Source organism: Podarcis tiliguerta, assembly GCF_965153285.1.
Source record: "Podarcis tiliguerta genome assembly, chromosome: 2".
Lineage (NCBI taxonomy): Eukaryota > Metazoa > Chordata > Lepidosauria > Squamata > Lacertidae > Podarcis > Podarcis tiliguerta.
The window spans coordinates 6,841,859-6,863,235 of NC_139535.1; the positions used below are offsets into that span (position 1 = coordinate 6,841,859).

Genomic DNA, 21,377 nt, shown 5'->3' on the forward strand with positions numbered 1-21,377 from the left:
CCATATGGGTGGGGTATAAATAAATTATTATTATTACAAAAGCAAACACAGTAGGGGCATTTCCGTTCTACATCAAGCATAGGACCCAACTCCTAGGAACTTTGGGGGCTTTGGCCCCCACAATAAAATATTTGAGGGGGCTGGGACCCCAAAAAGTTGATGGGCATCGATTATGTGTTGTGCGGCTTACCTGGGCCCCCACAATATTTTATTCAAGTTGGCACCCCTGACATCAAGGGTGCTTTCTTTTAAATAATTTTTATTAAATTTCCATTTACAAAACCAATCATATCATATCATATTACTTATTCCAAATTATATCAATACATATCACAAAGTCCAAATATTAAACCAAGTTTTAATTTTTTTGTGGGGGGTACCCATGCTTCGAGTTCGGTAGGAGTCCAATCATCTTTATATTTCTGCTGCTTTGATGTTCACAGTCCCATCTTCTCATCTCCTTGTCATTATCCTTTTTCTTCTTAATAACCTCTGAATTTTCTCCACCAGCGAGTTGAAAGAAACAGCCTTGTTATATTTCTGTGTGAACTCTGTAATGATTTCCCGTGATTCATCTCACATAAATCCAAGAGTCCAAGAGTCTTATTCAGGTGGCAGTCGCCATTTTAGTCTATTCCAATGAAATACAGTCTCGGCGTCCGCTCCTTAATTTTCCCAGACCTTCTGCACCATAAATCAGTCATTCCAGGAGGGTTATTGCCCTTTCAAAGTTACGATCCAAACCTGATAGCGGAACAGTGGCTCACCCTCCCTAAGACTGAAAATCTTGCATCAAGGTCTGCCTCTTAATGGCAGATCACTTTGTAACTACGCCACAAGAAAGCCTCCCTTCTTTCCAGATCTTTCACAGAGTAAATCCTTTCATTAGCATTTTTGTTTCCACACAGTCTATTTTTCAATCTCACTTGCAATCTATCATTGTGACGGTTCTTCTGGGCGGGGGGGATGTTAGGTAAATGATATTTGGGGAAAAGAAAGCTTCCCCCCCCCCTTTCCATTCTGTTCAACATACCGGCATGGCTGTGCTTCTTTGATGTAGTCCTTTGTTCATTCCGTCCCATCGCTCTGTCTTCTCCATGGTAAATTTATTTAGCAGATAATTCACTCCTGACCTCGCTCAAAACATGTGCATTCACTTTTCCATTTTTATTTTTTTTATCTTAAGCAACGCAGCTAGTTTCGCTCCTGAAAGTAGCATCCGGGAGCTCCAGAACTCGCACAAGGGCTTTCCCCTCAGTGCCCCCACCCCCTCCTTCTTTCGAACTCGGGGGTGATTTATGGACAGCTGCGGTTGAGACAGCATCTTCCCACCCCCTGGGAAGATGAGGGAGACTGATATACTCCCCATAATCAGCCTCTAATTACCTCGTGCAAGAAGGATAGATGGTATTGTTGGACATCTTCCAAGGCGCCCCTAGCGGCCTCCCATGCTGAGTGACATCAAGGGTGATTTCTTGTGGGACTGGAGACCCTGCTGGGTTCTTTCCAGACTCTCTGGGTGAGTTCTATATGCACAAATATTGCTGACACTTCCTCTTTAATGTGCCATCTTTTCTTTATGGCTAGACTGTGCCTCACGCCAGGTGTACCAAAAGGTGTCGCCCAGGATATGCCAAGGTGGTTCAAGAAGACAAGCCGCTTTGCTGCTACGCTTGTGTTCAGTGTGGGGAAGGGACCATATCTACACAGGACACCACAGGAGATGGAATTTGTTGGGAGAATTTGTTAGTCAGAGACGTTCTCTGAAGATTCTAAAGACATAGTTGGATGCATTTTTAATCCCCTTCCAGGAAGTAATTTGAAAGAAATGACTTGCAGGAAGCAATCTCTGGGATGCAAATTGGGTTCAGCCTGCCCTGCCCATAAGGCACAGCTTTGGCTATTTTATACCAAGCCTTCTAGGATCAGAGAACCAGAACCACCCTCACAAAAGGAAATTAAAAATGTCTTCAAAATAAATGAGAAATAGTGAAAATAGCAAATATTTATTTAAAAGTGAGAAAGCATGATGCACAATAATAATAAAAATTAGGTGAACATTCCATTCCATTGTAGAACAATTAAAAATTATGGGATTTCAGCAGGAAGTTATTGGATATCCCAGTCAAGGAGTTTGAGACCAGCTGTAGCAGCTTGGAAGAGAGGATTTCAAGGATATTAAAAATAAATACATCATAAGTTGTGTGTCTTTGTTTCTCAGTTTGATCCTTTTAAATGGTTTGCATGTTTTGTGGTATTTTATTCATTGTGACTTGCTGTTTTTTATTGATTATAGATTAGTAATTCTTTATTGTACATGATAAGTGTTAGCTGATTATTATTTGCTGATATTAAATTTTACTGTTTACTATTCCTTAGTATTATTATTGAATAGTATTGAATTTTGCTTAATTTGATATGTTGTTTTTTTAAAAATTTATACTTTTATTATGACTTTTTGTGTGTGTATTACGCCTGTGATCTTTGCTGTCTATTTTGTTGTTTCTTCAGCTTGTAACCCTCCTTCTGCATAGCAATGTAGAAAGGCAGTTTACAAATTAAAAGTGAAATGAAATATGGAAATAAAGTAGTGTTACTGCCCGAAAACTATCGCGTAATGAAATTCACATGCTCATTTTCTGATATCTCCTATGTGAGTGCATTTCTCGACATGTAATAGGATGTGTCTGTAAGCAAAGCCAAAGGCATTCTTTTTTTCCTCCTCAGATGCAGAGCGTTGCACCAAATGTCCAGAAGAACAATATCCAAACAAGGACCGAGATCACTGCATTCCGAGGAATATCAGCTTCCTATCATATAAACAATATTTGGGGATTCTCCTGACTTCTTTAGCTCTCTTCCTGTCCTTAACCACAGGCTTTGTTGTAGGGATCTTCATTAAATACAAGGAAACTCCCATAGTCAAAGCCAACAACAGGGACCTCTCCTACATCCTCCTTGTCTCCCTCCTGCTGTCCTTCTTGTCCTCCTTCCTCTTCATTGGCCGTCCCAGGAAAGTCACCTGCCTCCTTCGACAAACAGCCTTCAGCACCATCTTCTCAGTTGCTGTATCTTCTTTGCTGTCCAAAACCATCATGGTGGTGCTGGCCTTCCTGGCCACAAAGCCAGGGAACAGGGTGAGGAGATGGTTAGGGAAAAGTCTGGCCAACTCCATTGTCCTTTCCTGCTCCAGTGTCCAAATGGTCATTTGCATCATTTGGCTGGGCATCTCTCCCCCATTCCCAGACTCTGACAAGCATTCCCAGGCTGGAGAGATCACCCTGCAATGCAATGAAGGGTCTGTTGCCATGTTTTATGCTGCCCTGGGTTACATGGGCTTCCTGGCTGCCATCTGCTTCACGGTGGCTTTCCTGGCCAGGAAGCTGCCTGGGGCCTTCAATGAAGCCAAGCTGATCACCTTCAGCATGCTGGTCTTCTGCAGCGTTTGGGTCTCCTTTGTGCCCACCTACCTGAGCACAAAGGGGAAATACATGGTAGCCGTGCAGATCTTCTCTATCTTGGCTTCTAGTGCTGGGCTTCTGGGCTGCATCTTCATTCCCAAATGCTACATTCTTGTGCTGAGGCCTGATCTGAACACAAAGGAACACCTGGCCACAAAAACTAAATTTGTTGTCTGATTCTTAAAATATTTGTAACTGTTTTCCTCCGCAGAGTTGCCTTGGGAATGAATGTATCTCCTTAGATAAAGTTTGCTCATTTTTCATTCATCTTGAATGATGAAAGGAAATAATTGGATCACATGCCTGGAGAGTTTCTGGACATACAACTTTTAGGGATATCCCTACCTGTAGCGTTACATGGAGTGCAGCCTCCCTCTTCATACATCATTATCCTTCTCTACCATATCCAGTTTGTACTTTGACATTACCCAACTTCCTTTCTTCCTGAGTTCATAACCTAAGCCTACATAATAGCTTAGTGTAACCTGAAATTCTCCTTCTAGTATTAAAAACAGCAACTGAAAAACGGAATCTCACTTGAGTGTATTAATGCTTGAGGGAACCACCAGAAGGCCCTTGGAGCTGGGCCTCAGTATCTGGTCTGGATGATGGGTGTGGAGACGCTTCTTTAGATATACAGGGCCAATGTCATTTAGGGTTTTCAAGGTCGGCATCAACAAATGAATGTGACAGCTGTCGGTTTGGTGGGAGTGAGAGGGGCACCACGATAGCTGGAGCCAGAAACAATGATGGAGAAGAACCACCACCACTTGTAAGTAAGAAGGCAGGTGAGTGGTGGTGGCATGAAGGCAGGTTGAGATTGGTGGTGTAGTCCCCATTCACCCCCATGGAGCAGACCTCTCACTTATTTGCCCTGAGCTGCTGGAGAAGGGCAGGATCCATCCTTTTTGTCTCATTCTCTTATATAGCACCAGCACTCATAGACATCCAATGAATCGGAAGGTTGGGAGATTGAGAGCAAACAAAAGATTGACTCTTGCAGTACATAGTTTCTTCCCCCAAATGCCAGTTGCTGGTGACCAGTGCCTGGCAAGGCCCATTGCTTTCATGCCCTGCTTGTGAGCTTCTCAGCAATGTCTGATTGGCCACTGTGTTGCAGGACGAGATGGGAGTTTGGACTAACCCAGCAGGGCTGTTCTTAGCCAAGTTCAAGCCAAACTCATCCCCGAAATGCAAGTGACTCATGTTGCAGTGATTTGGTGTAAAAATATTTTTCCCCAGCTCTGTCATTGCTCCTTGAACCATATAGAGATCCCAAGAACTTTCTTCCCCTTTTAATTATAAAAATGATAGTGATTTATTCTTCCCTAAGCTCAAGAGAGATCTCTGGCAGTTGCCCAAACATCAGAAGCCAAGGAAGCCTGAGGTTATACGTATCACACTGTCCTGGAGGCTGTTGACATCTTCTGATTATCTGGCTGTGGGGGAGAAAGGAGAAGTCAAAATAGAGGTGTAGGAGGCCAAGACAGAATGACCTCCCTGCTGCGGCTTCTGCTGCTACCTCTGCTTCTAATGGACCACCAAGTTTTGATGCGCAGCGTAAATTAATAATGCAGAGTTTTAAAGAATAAAAGCTTTACTAAGTTAAAATAAACTTCTTCATAAACTACATGGTTCCAAACAGTTTGACACTCAGATTACATACCGACACTGCTCACAAGTGAAGCAGACAGACTCTGATTTCTTACAGAGAGCACAAAAGAGAAACTGGCTACTGTGTCACATGTCAGAGTGACCCAACCGTTAGCAGTTAGGCCTGAATAACTTTAGTAGGCCCAAATGACTGTGCAGTCCCAGCACTTCCCAGCCTGCTTTACTGCTTTTGCTCTCATGTGTCTTTGTCACATGACAAGTCTGTGGGAAGCTGAAAGCAAAGTGCTCCTTAAAGTTGATGAGGGAAGAAAATTAAGCAGAGAGTTACACGCGGCCTGGAGACTTCCTCATTAGCGGAATCATATCTCCAAGAAGCTTTGCTGAGCATCTTCCATATAACTTTCCCCAGCCCCAGGAACCAAGTTTAAAGTGTAAATAATTAAATACATCGTGGATAAGTATTGCACTTGGGCAAAAAAATGAGAGGCAGAAATACAAGATGGGTGACACCTGGCTTGAGAGCAGTACATGTGAAAAGGATCTAGGAATCTTGGTTCACCACAAACTTGACATGAGCCAACAGTGTGATGTGGCAGCTAAAAAAGCCAATGCAATTTTGGGCTGCATCAATAGGAGTATAGCATCTAGATCAAGGGAAGTAATAGTGCCACTGTATTCTGCTCTGGTCAGACCTCACCTGGAGTACTGTGTCCAGTTCTGGGCACCACTGTTCAAGAAGGACACTGACCAACTGGAACGTGTTCAGAGGAGGGCAACCAAAATGGTCAAAGGCCTGGAAACGATGCCTTATGAGGAACGGCTAAGGGAGCTGGGCATGTTTAGCCTGGAGAAGAGGAGGTTAAGGGGTGATATGATAGCCATGTTCAAATATATAAAAGGATGTCACATAGAGGAGGGAGATAGGTTGTTTTCTGCTGCTCCAGAGAAGCGGACACGGAGCAATGGATCCAAACTACAAGAAAGAAGATTCCACCTAAACATTAGGAAGAACTTCCTGACAGTAAGAGCTGTTTGACAGTGGAATTTGCTGCCAAGGAGTGTGGTGGAGTCTCCTTCTTTGGAGGTCTTTAAGCAGAGGCTTGACAACCACATTTAAGGAGTGCTCTGATGGTGTTTCCTGCTTGGCAGGGGGTTGGACTCGATGGCCCTTGTGGTCTCTTCCAACTCTATAATTCTATGATTCTATATCATGCTTCTCCACCTCCACTTCAATGGTTCCCTTTAACCGGGAAATAGTTCTTATTTCAGGGATAGGGAGACAGTGGCCCTTCAGATGCTGCTGGACTTTGGCTCCTATAATCCTGACCACTGTTTGTGGATGCCGAGGCTGAGAGGAGTATCAAGTCTCTTTTCCTTTTGCTCCTTATGGTCTTCAAATTAAAAGAATATCGGAGATCCCGGGGCACAGGGAGGTTAGGCTGGCCTCAACTAGAGCCAGGGCTTTTTTGTCTGTGGCCCTGATCTGGTGGAACGCTCTGTCACAAGAGACTAGGGCCCTGTGGGACTTGACATCTTTCCGCAGGGCCTGCAAGACAGAGCTGTTCCACCAGGCCTTTGGCCAAGGCACAGTCTGACCCCCTCCTTTGGTAATCCTCACAGAACTCTAGCCCAATGGTTGCCATCAATTTGATTTGAATTGATTTTAAAATGAAATGATTTTAGAATGCTGTGCTACTTTTATTGTTGTTAGCCACTCTGCGCCCGGCTTCGGCTGGGGAGGGCGGGATATAAATAAAAAATTATTATTAATAATAATATTATTATTATTATCCATGTCTTTTAAAATTATAAGCTTGAGGTCATAGGCAGTGTTAGGAATGATATCTGTAAGCTACAGTGGGAGTTTGGCCACAGAGCAAGATCAGGACGCTATAAATAAACTGAGGCCCTTGTACAGTTGTAGAATTGTAGAGTTGAATGTCCCCACCCCTCTGAATCTTGAGTGGAACCACAGCTTGTTGTTGGGATTAAAAAAGAATCTGGATCCCAGATAGTATTTTCCTGAGGGCTGTAGTAAACTCTACAAATATTATTATTATCATCATTATTTATTGAATTTATATACCATCCTATACCGGGAGGTCTCAGGGTAGTTCACAGAACAAAATCAAAGTATAACTATGACATCACAAAATTCAAAATAAAAAAAATGCCTCAATAACACCCCCCCCCCAATGCATAGACAAGCAGTTTCCTCTCACTGCAATTCCAGCTAACCCTGTGTATGGCGAGAAAAAGGTCCAAAAGCATCATTGTCAAAGTTCCCTTAGCTCACTTGTGATGCGGAAGAGATAGATAATTGACAGTAGACCTCTTAAAGCTTCTGATTCCCAATTCATCACTAATAGCAATTGTGCAGTTGCCCATTGTTGCTTGAAATCATTCCTGTACCAGGCTCTTCTATCCTGAGTTAGACTGCATATTACTCATAGCTGAATTTCCTAAGCCTCATAAGACGTTGTCCACTAAATTGCTAAAGTGAAAAATGAACTAAACAAAATTAGAAGAAAAGGGACATTAAACTAGCTACATGAAGGACATAGATGAAAGGTCATATGGAAATCTGCAGTGGTGTTACACACAGTTTGTGGAAGAGAAATATTTTTGGTACATGAGTTTTGATGAGGATCAAAAGTACAAGACTAGGAGAAAACTTAGTACATGGAAGGACATGACTGAAACTTGATATTAGGTAGTCAGAAACAAGCTAAGCCAAACACCTGAGTTTGATTAATTATTAATAATAATAATAATAAGTAAATTTCTATAGCGCCCATTGGCCATAGATGTCAGGGTGCTTCACAACATAAAAAGACAATGTAAAAAAGACAAAATACATAATAAAAAAGAGCATAAACAAACCAATAATGCCTCCACCAGAAGACATTGAAAAGGGCATTGGATGTCAGTCAGCCAAAGGGCTGGTTAAAAAGGAACGTTTCGCTCGGCACCTAAAGGTGTACAATGAAGGTACCAGCCGAACCTCCCTGGAGAGCATTCCACAAATTGTGTCCTTGAGGAATCCCCTGGAATCTTTGTGAATCCTCTAAGCCCCTCACCCTTGTCCACTCGGTTATGAGATAGTGAGGGCGATCACCATTTATTCCCTTGAAAATGACATGGAACTGAAGAAGGAGGTTGGAAAGAATGGTGCTCTTTCCCACTTCCTCTTACAGCTTCGGACTATAAAATATCCAGTTGTTTTTAGGGGCCTAAAAAGGTTGGTAGACCCTGGCTAAGGAACGAAGACTGTAAAAGTGGGACAATAGAGATGCATAAAATCATGGAGAAAGTGAAAATGAATAGGTTTTTCCTGAAAAATTATTACTCAAAGAGGCATCCATGGAAGAATCCACTTGGAGAATTTTGATAAAAAATAAGAAGCAGTTTTTTGGATACTGTAGCCCAATGGGGAAATTCACTGACACAGGAAAGAGTGAAGAAGTATACATGCACAGGACATGGGCGGCGCTGTGGGTTACACCACAGAGCCTAGGAGTTGCCGATCAGAAGGTTAGCTGTTCGAATCCCTGCAACGGGGTGAGCTCCCATTGCTCGGTCCCTGCTCCTGCCAACCTAGCAGTTCAAAAGCACGTCAAAGTGCAAGTAGATAAATAGGTACTGCTCCGGCGGGAAGGTAAATGGCATTTCCGTGCGTCGCTCTGGTTTGCCAGAAGCGGCTTAGTCATGCTGGCCACATGACCCGGAAGCTGTACGCCGGCTCCCTCGGCCAGTAAAGCGAGTTGAGCGCGGCAACCCCAGAGCCGGCCACAACTGGACTTAACAGTCAGGGGTCCCTTTACCTTTACCTATGCATGCACATGAAAGCTCATAGCAATAACAAACTTAGTTGGTCTCTAAGGTGCTACTGGAAGGATTTTTTATTATTATTTTGTTTCAGCTGCTAACTGAGACACTTTTAAAAGACGCATGACTTCCAGGATCAGAGGCTGCATATCTCTGAATGTCAGTTGCTGGGATCAACTCTACTGCCATCAGCTTGGGTGGATCCCAGAAATGTCTGATTGGCCACTGGGTGCAACAAGATACTGCATTGGATTAAGATTTGAACTGAACCAGCAGCAGGACTCTTCTAATGCTCTTGTCAGCAGCAAAGTTCAGGCCAAACTCTCACTCACCACGTGACCCATGTCAAACTTTGGAGCAGCGACTTTGTTTCCTCCCAAACATGTTTATCTCCAACTCTGCTCCTGCCCCTCAGGCCACACAGAGACTTCAGGTTGTTGCAAAGATGTACTTCCTTCCCCTTATAATTATCAACATCATAGTGATTTATTCTGCCTTGTTCCTGAGGGAAAGGTTGATGCACAGAAGATCACCTGTGTCAGAGAGAGACTGAGTCAAGACTGAGAGTAAGAGGGGTGGGATACATCTGTGTGAGGTTTAATGGCTCTGAAGCTATCGCTGAGCACTACCCATATTGGATAAAAAAGAGTTTTTTGGCTTCTTCTGATGTAGCTGGCTATGGGGGAGAGAGGAACACTCGCAAGAGAGGTGTAGCAATCAGTCAGAATGAGATCCCAGATGCTGATGCTGCTCATTTTGCTTGAATCCTGTGGAAACCTGAAGGCAAAATGCCTCTTGAATCCAATCCGGGAAGGAATCAAAGCACAGAATTATTTCCAGACTGGCGACTTCCTCATTGGCGGGATAATATCTCCAAATGTGCTTGGTCTACAACTTCCATACATTTTTTCGCAGCCCCCATTAACCAGGTTTGCGGATGGGTAAGTAATTATATGCAGAAGGACGTCATGTTTTTCTACTGCACCCCAATGGCTCCTGTTTACTAGGGAAATAGTCTCCATTTTAGGGGTGAGGACTCTGTGGTCTTCCAGATGTTGCAGGACTGCAGCTCCCATCACCCCTGATCACTGGCCATGCTGGCAGGGGCTGAAGGGAACTTGAATTTCGCAGCAGCTAGTGGGTTGCATCTTCCCAGACGTGCTCTATTTTTACCTTCTGTGCTGTTGTGTTGCTTGCTGAAGAACAGGAGTGTATAAATGAACCCTATCAAGCACCAAAATGATTCACTGAATGATCACACCTGCATTCATGAGATGAGTGGGACACTGGAGAAAATCCTACTTTGTGTTCCTGGTATGCAGGTGTAGGGGAAATAGCACTTTCTGAACACTTGACCCAATGCAGCAGAGTTTTTAATGGACCAGTAAATAGAACCAATTTTTTAAGCATGTGGTTGTTCTTTAAAGATCACATTAAGAAGCCAGCACAGTTATTGCAACCCCCTATAACACATGTATCTCTATGGAGAGGACTAATTAACCAGTGATGCTATTATGTATGTACCTTAAGGTTACTTCCAATAACATATATTCCAAGTGTTGTGTTTGCTGTTCATGTTAAGATTTTAACATATTTCTAACGTATTTAAACAGACAAAACAGAGGTCTTTGATGCTGATATGCTGTCTGAAATAACTTCCCAGGAGATATCAGCAGAATTAGTGTCTGCGACTCCATTGCAATGAGATTGAACAGTTCCCACAGGGAGAAATGTGAATGACAAGGAAACTATTCTCCTGGATGAAATGTTAGTTTAGGTGGACATTATCTCAAACTGGAACTACACTAGAAGCCCCCTTTGATGCAGAATAAGACACGCAATTGCAAGCTTAGCCAAGTTCAGTGCTTCTGGGGAACTAACTTGGCTCCAGGGACATTTTCTCTGCTTCACTCCCCCCCCCCCCAGCAGCAATCCACATTCCTAAGATTTACCCCTCACTGCTGAGCCAGACACCTGAATTCACTTGCACCGGAGAGACGGAAGGAAATACATCCTTCTGATGGTTTGTTTCACAGAAAGACTGGTTGGAACTGACCTTTCTTAAATAACTGCCCAATCCTAATCCTGCCTATTGAAAATAAGCCATGCTAATCAAATAGAGCCTCTAAACAGACTTAGCTCTCCATTGCAGTTGGCTCTTTATGCAACTCCTTTGTAGCAGCCAATACTAGCCTTAGCAGCCATGTCCCCATATTTCTCACACATTTGGAAAGAAGAATGTTTTCTTCATTTTCCTTCTTTGAAGATGTGTGCTTCTCCTCTTGAGCAATCCTTATACAGTGTGGTGTAGTGGATAAGAGCGGTAGTCTCCTAATCTGGGGAACCGGGTTCGTGTCTCCGCTCCTCCACATGCAGCTGCTGGGTGACCTTGGGCCAGTCACACTTCTCTGAAGTCTCTCAGCCCCACTCACCTCACAGAGTGTTTGTTGTGGGGGAGGAAGGGAAAGGAGAATGTTAGCCGCTTTGAGACTCCTTAAAGGGAGTGAAAGGCGGGATATCAAATCCAAACTCTTCTTCTTCCTCTTCTTCTATTTTAATTCTTAAATGGGAATTGGATTTTCATCTTGTAAGAAGGATATGTCTCTTCTCACCCTTCAAACAAACATACCGACTATGGTCCCCATGTTGCAACAAGTGAAAATCCAGACAAAAAGATTTATTGGCAAAGTTTTTGAGTTATTTTCAAGGAAATTCCAGTGATTCCCACCCACCCACTGTTTCCAACTGCTGTCTTACTGCTATGTCTGTATGGCAGCCCTAATGCAGACCATGATTTAGGGAATCAAATGCTATTTATTTTCATTAGGTGGTGAATGGTTTGACACTTTTTATTTGATTTATTTCTTACAGATTGCCATATAGGTTCTACTGGCATATCTCGTCCTTTTTGTTCACCATCCAAGAGATCAACCGGGATCCCAGGCTCTTACCCAACATCACTCTGGGCTACAGCCTCTATGAGAACTATTACAATGCAAGGATCACTTCTGATGCCATGCTAGACCTGCTTGCAGGTGGGGAAAGCAATATTCCAAACTATCGCTGTGGAAAATGGAATAATATCTTGGCTGTTTTTGAAGGAGCCAATTCCATCATCTCCAAAGTGATTTCAACCACGTCAGGCATGTACAAAATCCCACAGGTATGAAGGGTGGGACACGAAAGAGATTCAGCAGCAAAATAAATTCACTTTATTGTCAGCAAAAAGAGGCATCAAAGAGGGAGAAAATCCTGAGCTATGTTAAGCTAGATAGCTCAGTTGGTTAGAGTGTGGTGCTGCCAACGTCAAGGTTGCAGGCTTGATCCCCGTATGGGACAGCTGCATTGCAGGGGGGAGGACAAGATGAACCTCAGGGTCGCTTCCAACTCTACAAGTCTATGATTCTTCCCTGCTAGGGAAGCTTTTAATGTTTAATAGGTTATTGTGTTTTAGTGTTCTGTTGGAGGCCGCCCAGAGTGGCTGGGGAAACCCAGGCAGATGGGCGGGGTATAAAGAATAAATTATTATTATTATTATTATTATTATTATTATTATTATTATTATTATTATTATTAAAATGGAGACTTTGTTAGGGTTACAGCCTCCCGAAGTTTCCAAATAAAAGTATCAGCCCCAGTCAGCACAATATTTGTTAGGTATTAAATACTTCAGGCTATTCCTGTACTTTCCTCTGAAAATAAAACACTGTAGTTTTCTTCCAGATCAGTTATGGCTTTGTATCTGGGGTTGTTGATGAGAACACCAAAGTCCCTTTTGTCTACCGTACGGTCCCCAATGAAGAAGTTCAGTACCTGGGGATTATAAAATTCCTCCAGGACTTTGGATGGACGTGGATCGGCCTCTTTGCTCCAGACAATGAGGATGGAGAAAGGTTCTTGAGTGCCATGACATCTCTGATGGCCAGCAATGGAATTTGTGTTGCCTTTTCAGTAACAATACCAGAAAAGAATGAACCTAAGATACTGACACAAAGTGAATTAATTGCCCTACGGAGACAGACCAATGTATTCCTTTACTATGTCAACGTTCATAAAGCACTGCGTGTCATCATGCAACTAGAAGAAGAACAAGAGAAACAAATTGGGCCAAAAGTATGGCTCACAACAGCTTTTCAAGACCTTGACATAAATTTGTTTTTTGGTCCCAAGATCTTGAAGTATATCCATGGTTCATTTTCCTTTGTAATGAAGACCAAAATAAGGAGCAAACATGACTGCTGTAAATCAGAGTCCTATCTTCTCAATCTGTTTCGGCAAAAAGCATTTAGTTGTTCATACTCAAAGCACCTCCTCGCTGTGAGAGGTTGGACAAGATGCAGAGATGTGGAGAATCTGGAGGTGCCGTCTGAAGAGGAGCTGCAGAATGTTCTGTCTCAAGACAGCCACAGAACATACTTCAGTCTCCAAATCATGGCACATGCTTTAAATGTTGCCTGTTCATCTAGATCAAAGCAGATGTTGATGGCGGGTGGAAGAGACCACATTTTGGCATGTCAAAATCTAGAGCCATGGCAGGTATTTCCTTTCCCTTTCTAGAAATCAAAGTTCTTTCTACCAACTCTACAATAATCATTCTCATTGATTTAGACACGAATGCAACAGTGAGGAAAAGGTTTTTGTTTTATTTATTTAGATTTAGATTCTTTTTTTAGGCTCCTGCTGGAAAATATATATACAATGTGTATTTCATAAAATATCAAGGTGGTCTACTGCAATAAAAACATAAGACCATATAATAAAACCAAAAGAAGCCAAAACATTTAAAAACAGACATCATTCCACTTTGAGGGTGTCTGCTTAGTTTTGCCAGTAGGAGAAGTTGTGGCACGACAGGTGTTTTGAGTTCCAAGGAAGCAGGGATGAGGCATCTAAAATGCCTTCTAAGTTCTGGTGTTTAGTCCTCTGTATTTTTTTTTTTTTTTTAAATAATATTTATTGGAAGTTTAAAAGTTACAAAAAAAGAGCACAAAAAAGGGGGAAAAAATGAAAGCAAAAAGAAAAGAAGAAGTAAAAAACAACACAATACATCAAAACACAAAGAAACACAAAAACAATTAAAAAAACACATCCAATATTTATCCTTACTTTCATTAACTTATTTCCTCCACCTCCTCACACCTCCCTTTTTTGTATTCCAGTTATTAACTATAACAGCAAATCCTTTCCATCTTTCACTGCTTTCTATCGTTTCGTTATCTTAATTTATTTTAACCTTATCTTACCATCAAAACCTTAAAATTTATCTATGCTTAACTCCTTATAAAATTTCTACTAAAGTCATGTAATTTCATTCCAACATTTCCTAACATTCATTAATTTTACAATATTTCTCTAAACAGATTTTGAATTTTTTTTCCAATCTTCTTCCATCGTCTCTTCTCCCTAGTCTCGGATTCTGTCAGTCCTTTCTATCAGTTCTATATAGCCCATCAACCTGGTGATCTTCTATCCAAGGCTCTTAACTCTTCTCCATGTCCCTTCTGCAGGTCTTCTTCATATTTATGCGTACATTTTACTTTATCTTCTGCTGAGCTTGTTCTTAGTTTCCTTCCTTTGGTGCTGAGGAGTAGGTCCCGGGGGGACTCCATCTTGACAGTTCCTTTATTCGACCGGTCAGCCCATACTCCATAGTCAGAACTAAAGTCCAAAAAGATATTTCAGGACATGTTCCAAAGTCCCTTCAAGGCTAAAGGCCTCCAGAACTCCAATCTCCCCCTGGCCCAAATCCAAATCACAAAGTCCAGAGCATCCCTTCATAAGGGAGTCTGTCCGACTTTCCTTCTCCGATCCAAGCAGGACACCATCTCTCCAAATCTGACTTTCAAAATCAATCACACATGGCATCAGCTTGTATCCATCAAATTGTCTCTGTGAAGATGAGACCTCCACTTGTATTGCTTGAGATTCAGGGGCAAGAGTAGTTTTTTCAATCATCTTCTCCACAGCTTGCCATTTCGAGATGGGTTCCTGAGTCAATGCCCGAATATTTTCTATATAAATGTTCACTTTTTGTCCAAAATCTGTTTTTTGTCCCAAATTGTCAATTTTATTAGCTATCACATCCGTCTTCTCATGAAGTTGTTCCAGTAAAGCACTTATCTTGCAAAATGCATTCACTAGGGCTTCTTGTTTTGACATTCTTGTCCAAGGTCACTTTATTTCTCACGGTCCTTAATTCTAACTGGAAAATTCCCCAACTCCACTTCACTCCTGCAACAGTTTCAAAGGCTCCCTCTAGAGGAAACAGTTTCTATTTGTATCTTTTAGACCCAGATCCAGTAACAGAGTTAATTTTCAATTTTCAGTTACTTTTTCTCCTTTTTAAGTGCAGAGGAAAACAATGGAAACAATGTATATCTCTTATTTACCTATCTGTCAGCATATGTTCTATTCGCAGTCAATGAGTTTTCCCAAACCGTCAATCTTACTGACAGCCCGGTCCCAGGTTCAAAACGGTGGTTATTTATCTCTCCTCACTCTCTCTCCTGCAGGCTTAAACAGTCCAAAAAGAATTCCCCCTCTTCTCCTGCTTCCATGGGGGGTTTAATGTTTTAAATGATGAAAATTTAATCCTTTACAAAAGGCTTTCCCCAGACTTTAGCTTGCGACGTCTTTGCTTTGATCTATTTACAAAACGGAAGGTGGACTTCCTGTTTAGAACCTTCCCGTTTCAGTGCCGAATCACGATGTTTGAAAATCCAATTTTTCGTTCTACTTACAAGTAGTTGTTTAAAATCCAATTGTCCACAGGAAAAAGTCAGCGCTCTCCAGCAACAGCAATGCGGCTTGGCTCCACGAAAAAAGCGTTTGATTCGAAGCACCGCGCCGCTCACCCCACATCGCTCCGGATCCCCGAAACCGGGTTTCCCCGCGAGTAGGGGAGGCGCAAAACATGCCAGCCGAATCCGAGGTCCACAGGCTTCTCCCGCCTGTGGTTTTTGGTGGGTTTCTGCCTCTCCGCAGTGGTCCAGAGCAGATTCCTCCAGATTAGAGGAAATCCGCCATTACCAGAGGCGCTAACCCGGAAGTGTCCTCTGTAGATTTCAACGAGGCCAGGTATGGCAGGACTTTGGAGTTCAAAGGGAGAAGGGATGAGATGTCCAAAATGCTTTGAAATGCTGGTCTTTTCCCTGTCATTCCAGCTTCACCCTTTCTTAAGAGAAACCCGGTTGTTGAACACTTCCATGGGCGGACTGTATTTGGGTGAGAATGGGGAGCTGCCCATCATGTTTGATATTGAGAATTGGATGGTGCTTCCCAATGAGTCTTGTGTTAGAGTGAAAATTGGGAGTATAGAGAGAGAGGCATCCACTGACTTCAAGCTCACCATTAACCCAGAAGCTATTGTGTGGCCCAAGAGGTTCAACCAGGTAAGAGCCCCTTTATTCCACATGATACACATGAAGATCTAGTAATCTGTTGAATATTTCCAAGAGGAATTCAAGTATAATCTTTTGGAAGTTTGGCTGATGCTTTCATTATAATTAATTAAGTAAATTATTAAATGTGCATCATGCTCTTCATGTGCAGATACACACACTCACATGTATGTATGTATGTATGTATGTAATTTTTTCATTTATTGTGGGAGTCTTTTTTGTGGAACCTGATTGAGCTGCACAATATGGTCCATGGCAAATCCCAGCAACAGAAAAATTCCTGTGGTGTCCGCCTTACCTGGATGCCCTAAGCACGTAGTTATTTCCCCTGTATGTATCTTCTTTTTTATTATTATTCGACTGTGCCTCAGTCCAGTTGTTCAAAGACCTGTGTATTAATACTCTTTTCAGTACAATTCCGAGCACAATTCAAAGTGTTGGTGCTGACCTTTAAAGCCCTAAACCACCTCAGCCCAATATATCTGAAGGAGCGTCTCCACCCCCATCGTTCAGAGGTGCAGCTCCAAGGGCCTTCTGGCCGTTCCCTCCCTGCAAGAAATGAGGTTATAGGGAACCAGGCAGAGGGCCTTCTCAGTAGTGGTGCCTGCCCCGTGGAACGCCCTCCCATCAGATGTCAAGGAAATAAACAACTACCTGACTTTTAGAAGACATCTGAAGGCAGCCCTGTTTAGGGAAGTTCTTAATGATTGATATTTTAATGTATTTCTAATCTATTGTTGGAAGCCACCCAGAGTGGCTGGGGAAACCCAGCCAGATGGGCGGGGTATAAATAAATTATTATTGTTATTATTGTTATTGTTTTAAAAACAAACACAGGAGGGAGGCTTCCATTAACCATCAAGCAAAGGAGCCAACTCCTAGGAACTGTGGGGGCTTTGGCCCCCACAATGAAATATTTGAGGGGGCTGGGGCCCCATAAAGTTGTTGGGCATCGATTATGTGTTGCGTGGCTTACCTGGGCCCCCACGATATTTTATTCAAGTTGGCACCCCTGATATCAAGGGTGCTTTCTTGTGGGACTGGAGACCCTGATGGGTTCTTTCCAGACTCTCTGAGTGATTTCCATAGACACAAATATTGCTGACACTACTCCTTTAATGTGCCATCTTTTCTTTGTGGCTAGACTGTTCCTCACGCCAGGTGTACCAAAAGGTGTCGCCCAGGATATGCCAAGGTGGTTCAAGAAGGAAAGCCGGTTTGCTGCTACGCTTGTGCTCCGTGTGGGGAAGGGACCATATCTACACAGGAAGGTGGGTGACGCCACAGGAGATGGAATTTGTTGGGAGAATATGAATAGAGCACCATATTGGCCAGAAACCTTCTGTGAAGATTCTAAAGAAGTATTTGGATGCAGATCCTTTATTGATTTCTTCATTTTTAATCCCCTTCCAGGAATTTATTTGAAAGAAATGACTTGCAGGAAGCAATCTCTGGAATGCAAATTGGGTTCAGCCTGCCCTGCCCATAAGGCACAACTTTGGCTATTTTGTACCAAGCCTTCTAGGATAAGAGAACCAGAACCACCCTCACAAAAGGAAATTTAAAATGTCATCAAAATAAACGAGAAATAGTGAAAATAGCAAATATTTATTTAAAAGAGAGAAAGCATGATGCACAATAATCAAAAAAATTAGGTGATCATTCCATTCCAATGCATTGTAGAACAATTAAAAATTATGGGATTTCAGCAGGGTTATTGGATATCCCAGACAAGGAGTTTGAGAACAGCTGTAGCAGCTTGGAAGAGAGGAGTTCAAGGATATTAAAAATAAATAAATCATAAGTTTGTGTCCTAGTTTTTCAGTTTGATCCTTTTGCATGTTTTGTGGTATTTTATTCATTGTGACTTGCTGTTTTTTATTAATTATAAATTAGGAATTCTTTATTGTACATGATAAGCGTTAGCTGTTTATTACTTGCTGATATTAAATTTAATTTTTTACTATTTCTGAGTTTTATGATTGAATATTATTGAATATTGCTTTATATGATACGTTGCTTATTTTAAAGTTAAGCTTTTATGTTGACTTTTTGTGTGCGTATTACGCCTGTGATCTTTGCTGTCTATTTTGTTGTTTCCTCTACTTGTAACCCTCCTTCTGCATAGCAAAATAGAAAGGCAGTATACAAATTAAAAGCGAAATGAAATATGGAAATGAAGTAGTGTTACTGCCCAAAAACTATCGCATAAGGAAATGCACCGAAGAAGCTTCCCTTTCTTACAATACATTCTCATTTTCTGATATCTCCCATGTGAGTGCATTTCTCGACATGTAATAGGATGTGTCTGTAAGCCAAGCCAAAGCCATTCTTTTTCTCCTCCTCAGATGCAGAGCGTTGCACCAAATGTCCAGAAGAACAATATCCAAACAAGGACCGAGATCACTGTATTCCGAGGATTATCAGCTTCCTATCATATAAAGAATATTTGGGGATTCTCCTGACTTCTTTGGCTCTCTTCCTGTCCTTAACCACAGGCTTTGTTGTAGGGATCTTCATTAAATACAAGGAAACTCCCATAGTCAAAGCCAACAACAGGGACCTCTCCTACATCCTCCTTGTCTCCCTCCTGCTGTCCTTCTTGTCCTCCTTCCTCTTCATTGGCCGTCCCAGGAAAGTCACCTGCCTCCTTCGACAAACGGCCTTCAGCACCATCTTCTCAGTTGCTGTATCTTCTTTGCTGTCCAAAACCATCATGGTGGTGCTGGCCTTCCTGGCCACAAAGCCAGGGAACAGGGTGAGGAGATGGTTAGGGAAAAGTCTGGCCAACTCTATTGTCCTTTCCTGCTCCAGTGTCCAAATGGTTATTTGCATCATTTGGCTGTGTATCTCTCCCCCATTCCCAGACTCTGACAAGCATTCCCAGGCTGGAGAGATCACCCTGCAATGCAATGAAGGGTCTGTCGCCATGTTTTATGCTGCCCTGGGTTACATGGGCTTCCTGGCTGCCATCTGCTTCACGGTGGCTTTCCTGGCCAGGAAGCTGCCTGGGGCCTTCAATGAAGCCAAGCTGATCACTTTCAGCATGCTGGTCTTCTGCAGCGTTTGGGTCTCCTTTGTGCCCACCTACCTGAGCACAAAGGGGAAATACATGGTAGCCGTGCAGATCTTCTCTATTTTGGCTTCTAGTGCTGGTCTTCTGGGCTGCATCTTCATTCCCAAATGCTACATTATTGTGCTGAGGCCTAATCTTAACACAAAGGAACACCTGGCCACAAAAACTAAAGTTGTTGTCTGATTCTTAACATATTTATAACTGTTTTCCACCACAGTAGTAATGAAACACACAGAGTTGCCTTGGTAAGGAATGTATCTCCTTAGATAAAGTTTGCTCTTCATTTTTCATTCATCTTGAATGATGAAAGGGAATCATTGAATCACATGCCTGGAGAGTTTCTGGGCATACAACTTTTAGGGATATCCCTACCTGTAGAGTTACACAGAGTGCAGCCTCCCTCTTCATACATAATTATCCTTCTCTACCATATCCAGTTTGTACTTTGACATGACCCACCTTCCTTTCTTCCTGAATTCATAACCTAAGCCTAAAGAATAACTTAATGTAACTTGAAATTCTGCTTCTAAGGCGACATTTTCCCACCTTCGCTGCATCAAGCAGTTGGTCCCTTACCTTTCCCGCCCCGACCTGGCCACAGTGATCCATGCAACGGTCATCTCCAGGCTTGACTACTGTAATTCGCGGGGCTGCCCTTGAAGCTGTCCCAGAAACTCCAGCGGGTACAGAATGCTGCAGCGAGGCTCCTCACGGGGTCTCTGCCATGGGAGCATATTCACCCAGTGCTTTTCCAGCTGCACTGGCTCCCGGTGGAGTACAGGATCAGATTTAAGGTGCTGCTTTTGACCTTTAAAGCCCTTCACGGCCTAGGACCTGTTACGATATAGAAACAATGCTGCTGCGAGCTGCTTGCTTCAAAACAACATCACATGATGTTGGGAGTGTCCGTGGGAAACAGAGGGCACCGGAATTAGCTCAGAGTGTAATATGAGCTGTACAGGAAGTGTTTGTTCGCTCGACTGCTGGAGTTTGAAGAGAGCAGTCATGTTTTTTTGTAACGCTGCAAAGACAGAAATAAAGGCATGTAAATACGTTTCTGTCTCTCTCTTTCCCCTGCCGGGAGGGGGCAGGAAAGAGGGGGGGTGTTCTTCTCACGCTGAGATGGATCGCCTATCGTGACCTCTGCCTGGATCCTGCCGGGAAAGCAGACTGGGAGGTCAACAGGAGACCAAGCCGGGTGCCTGGGAGAGTTGCCAGTTTCTCCTAATAAAGGCTTGATTTTCAACATCTGGTAGCACGGAGCCGATGGTTTCGATCCATGAAAGCAGCAAGAGAGGTTGATGGATCGTACTTCATCCTCTGCAAGGAGATAAAGGAAGATATGGTAGCGAGGGGATTGGAAGCTACAAGAACGGCCGAGCACTGGAGAAATCATTTTTGCTGATAAGCTAACGGGCAACGGAACCCCTAAGGTATGCTGATTTTATGGGCTAAAAGGGTGAACACAGAATGAATCTTCTCTGGTTCACAAAAGCTGCTTTTTGGATAAAAAACAGCACTGAGAGAGAGCCACATTCTTAGCATTCCTGGGACTGATAAGGTTTGCTGCTCAAGCTTGGAATTTCCAGTTGCTAAGCAACGAGACATCAATCTTTTCAGCTACTTCGGAGATATAATAATAATAATAATAATAATAATAATAATAATATATTATATATACCCCGCCCATCTGGCTGGGTTTCCCCAGCCACTCTGGGCGGCTTCCAAAAGAATATTAAAATACTGTGATACATCAAACATTAAAAGCTTCCCTAAACAGGGCTGCCTTCAGATGTCTTCTAAAAGTCTGGTAGTTGTTGTTCTCCTTGACATCTGGTGGGAGGGCATTCCGGATAGTTAGCTTGAAAAGGAAGTGGAAATTTACTAGCCAACGGAAGAGAGGCTGGGACTGTAAGAGACTGAAAAACACTGGTAATATTCCAGCGTTTCTTTGTCTGTTGTCTCATTGCTCTTGGAGGGACTTTCCGGAGCTGCCTG

At 42.7% G+C, this 21,377-nt stretch overlaps 1 protein-coding gene and 1 long non-coding RNA gene across 2 annotated transcripts in view; one reads left to right on the forward strand and one right to left on the reverse strand.

Annotated features, from left to right (window-relative positions):
• The window catches only part of LOC310671218, a 497,424-nt gene that overhangs the window by 152,361 nt on the left and 323,686 nt on the right, over positions 1-21,377 (reverse strand). The gene's annotated exons all lie outside the window — the stretch shown is intronic.
• LOC310670177 (vomeronasal type-2 receptor 26-like) lies at positions 9,630-19,878 on the forward strand (the record flags this gene model as incomplete). The annotated part of the gene is made up of 6 exons (XM_083424992.1): positions 9,630-9,844; positions 11,775-12,066; positions 12,627-13,439; positions 16,067-16,294; positions 17,448-17,574; positions 18,652-19,878. The coding sequence occupies 6 exons, from the start codon at positions 9,630-9,632 to the stop codon at positions 19,560-19,562; spliced, it is 2,586 nt and encodes an 861-aa protein (XP_083281118.1). The 3' UTR covers positions 19,563-19,878.